The 2,473-nt window shown below is 35.1% G+C and overlaps 1 protein-coding gene across 1 annotated transcript; it reads right to left on the bottom strand.

The window, feature by feature from the left end:
- LOC130965518 (NAC domain-containing protein 104-like) lies at positions 1 to 1,048 on the bottom strand. The gene is made up of 3 exons (XM_057890276.1): positions 710 to 1,048; positions 333 to 610; positions 1 to 222 (listed from the first exon to the last, which is right to left on the bottom strand). Exons 1-3 carry the CDS (start codon positions 870 to 872, stop codon positions 79 to 81), a joined length of 585 nt encoding a protein of 194 aa, XP_057746259.1. The 5' UTR covers positions 873 to 1,048; the 3' UTR covers positions 1 to 78.
- Positions 1,049 to 2,473: the final 1,425 nt, after the last annotated feature.

Genomic DNA, 2,473 nt, shown 5'->3' with positions numbered 1-2,473 from the left:
TGCATTAAACAGCTATTTAGCCTTAATTAATTATCCCCATTTGGGATAATAATGCTGCTAACAAAAGTTTTGCATCATCTAATTTGGCAAGCTTACTTCATCAAGATCATCCAATGACAAGAAAACTTCATCCAAACAAGAGAGTTCTGTTCCATCACCATCACCATCATCATCATTTTCATCACTTTCATGAACTCTACATACCACCCATTTACTATGATCCTGAATACACCAAAACCAGGAAGGAAAAAAAAATCAATAATAATAATAATCTAAGTGGCATACATTATTGAACTTGAACTATGTTTTTGAGGTGAAATTGTGGTACTAACTGTTTTTGGTTGTGATTTTCTTTTGGTTGATGATCTGCTAGAGGATGCTGCAGAATCTGAAAGACGATACTCTTGCATGATCCAATTGGTTCTGTTACCATGAGGGGCTTCTCCAACATAGAACACATAAAATTTCTTGATACCAACTCTCCTGTTGCTTGAGTTTGAAACCACTGCCTCTTCAATTCCCATTGGATTCCAATAACCATTGGCAGTGACCCTATTTTGTGTCCTTCTGCTGTAGTAGTACCATTGGTTCCCCTCTGCCAAAGCTCTACCTGCACATACACACACAGACACACACATGATTGTATTCATCAACTTCAATTCTCTTGCAATGTGCATGCAAGTATTGGAACATAGAGAAAGAATGATACCATCAAGTTCCCATGGATCAAAAGGGTAGAGATCAAGATCAGGAATGACATCAGGGTGGCAAGGTAGAAGTGCTGCTTTTCTCTGAAGGAAATGGACTACAAGCTCTTCATCAGTGGGATAAAATCGAAACCCCGGTGGAAGATTGACATTGCTATCCCCCATTGAAGCAAAAAAACCAAATCAGCTGCTGCTATTACAAAAAGGGTATGTGAGAAAATGGAGAATGAAGGTGTTGGTGTTGGTGGTCCAAGGTATGTGTGTTATTTATAGTGCAAAGAAAGGAGGGAGAGAGAAAAGAGAGAGAGAGAAATGACGTGAAACTGAAGCTGGAGTCTTATTTATCATGTACAAATACAGCACTGATATAAATTTTCAATATTTCATCAAATCAAAAAATATTTTTGGATAAAGTTTGAGGCACTTTAAGCACTGAACACCAAGCATACAAGGCGGCGGAAGTGTAACAGAATCTTACTGGAGGATTGGCCTCTAAATATTTAATCATAATGTGTGTGTAGCAGAAGAAATCTTTTGATAGCTTTATTGATTCATTTATTATAGAAACAGATACAATATAGCTTTTTAGAGAAAAAAATGTGAGAAATTTTGTTTATAAGTATGGTGTAAAAAACTAGATTCAAAAGACAAAAATGTTTGATATATAATAACATAAATGTATGTACTGCTATAGTGTGGGTCATGATGACACTTCATGCTGATATCATCAACCTGTGATATCCACGTGGCAAGCATGAGTATAATTTTTGGGTTCCTTGGAGCAGTTGAATTGGGGTGACCAACCTCATGGAGTGAAGTAGTAGTGTAGACCTACCTACATATGCTTCATAATGGTTAGCAATTATCATAGGTTTGTATTTTAAATACAAGAACCTTTTTTCTTGTTTGCTTCCCTTACCCTTACCCATATGCTTTTTGCCTTGCTTTCTAATCAATGAAACTAATGGCAGGATCAGATCAGAGTGGGAACTGAACATACATTCCACATGAAAACAAAGCACTCAAACATTTCCTTGCAAAGGAGAGTTTAACTGATTTTCTTGTTTCCTTGGTGGAGCCAAACAAGCCCCCACATTATTTCAGACAATTAATCAATTATTAAATCTTGCAGAAGACATAAACATCTTATATAAAAAAGAATAACTACACACTAGGAATCTACTACTTTGCTTATAACTTTTCTAACCATAAATGGTATTTTGCAGCTCAATTATCATTGAATTTTTCTTCTGGCTTTGAGATCAGCAATTATGTTATTATATCTTAGTAATATTTTTATTTATATAATATTTGGGAAAGGATCACTACATATATTGTCATGTACTTTTAATTGTGTCTGTTTGTTCCACAAGGCCCAGTGAGCAAGTTTCCTAAACTATGAGCATGGTTCTTGATCACCATAGTTACCTTGATTCTCTAACATAAGTCACAAGTTGCAATAAAATCCATGGTGTACATTTTTGTTGCCATAATCTCAAGTAATTATACAATTGAAGATGACTAAGACCTCCAAAAGAATCCCAATTATGTATAATTAATGAAGGTCAATTAGGCAGAGTGTGGAAAGAAATCAAGAATACTAAAAGAGAATTATGAGTAGGCAAGTTTGGCTGATGTTTATGGTAATTGAGTGGTGGGTCAGAGAGTTAGGCATGTTTATCTCTCCCACGTTCTTATTCCTTTATCCTTCTTTTCCTTTTGTTGGCCGACATAAAAAAATTATATATATGTAATTTCATTTTTAT

This window comes from Arachis stenosperma, chromosome 3 (assembly GCF_014773155.1).
Source record: "Arachis stenosperma cultivar V10309 chromosome 3, arast.V10309.gnm1.PFL2, whole genome shotgun sequence".
NCBI lineage: Eukaryota > Viridiplantae > Streptophyta > Magnoliopsida > Fabales > Fabaceae > Arachis > Arachis stenosperma.
Note: the sequence above shows the minus strand (reverse complement) of the source record. Positions and strands in the feature narration are given on the sequence as shown.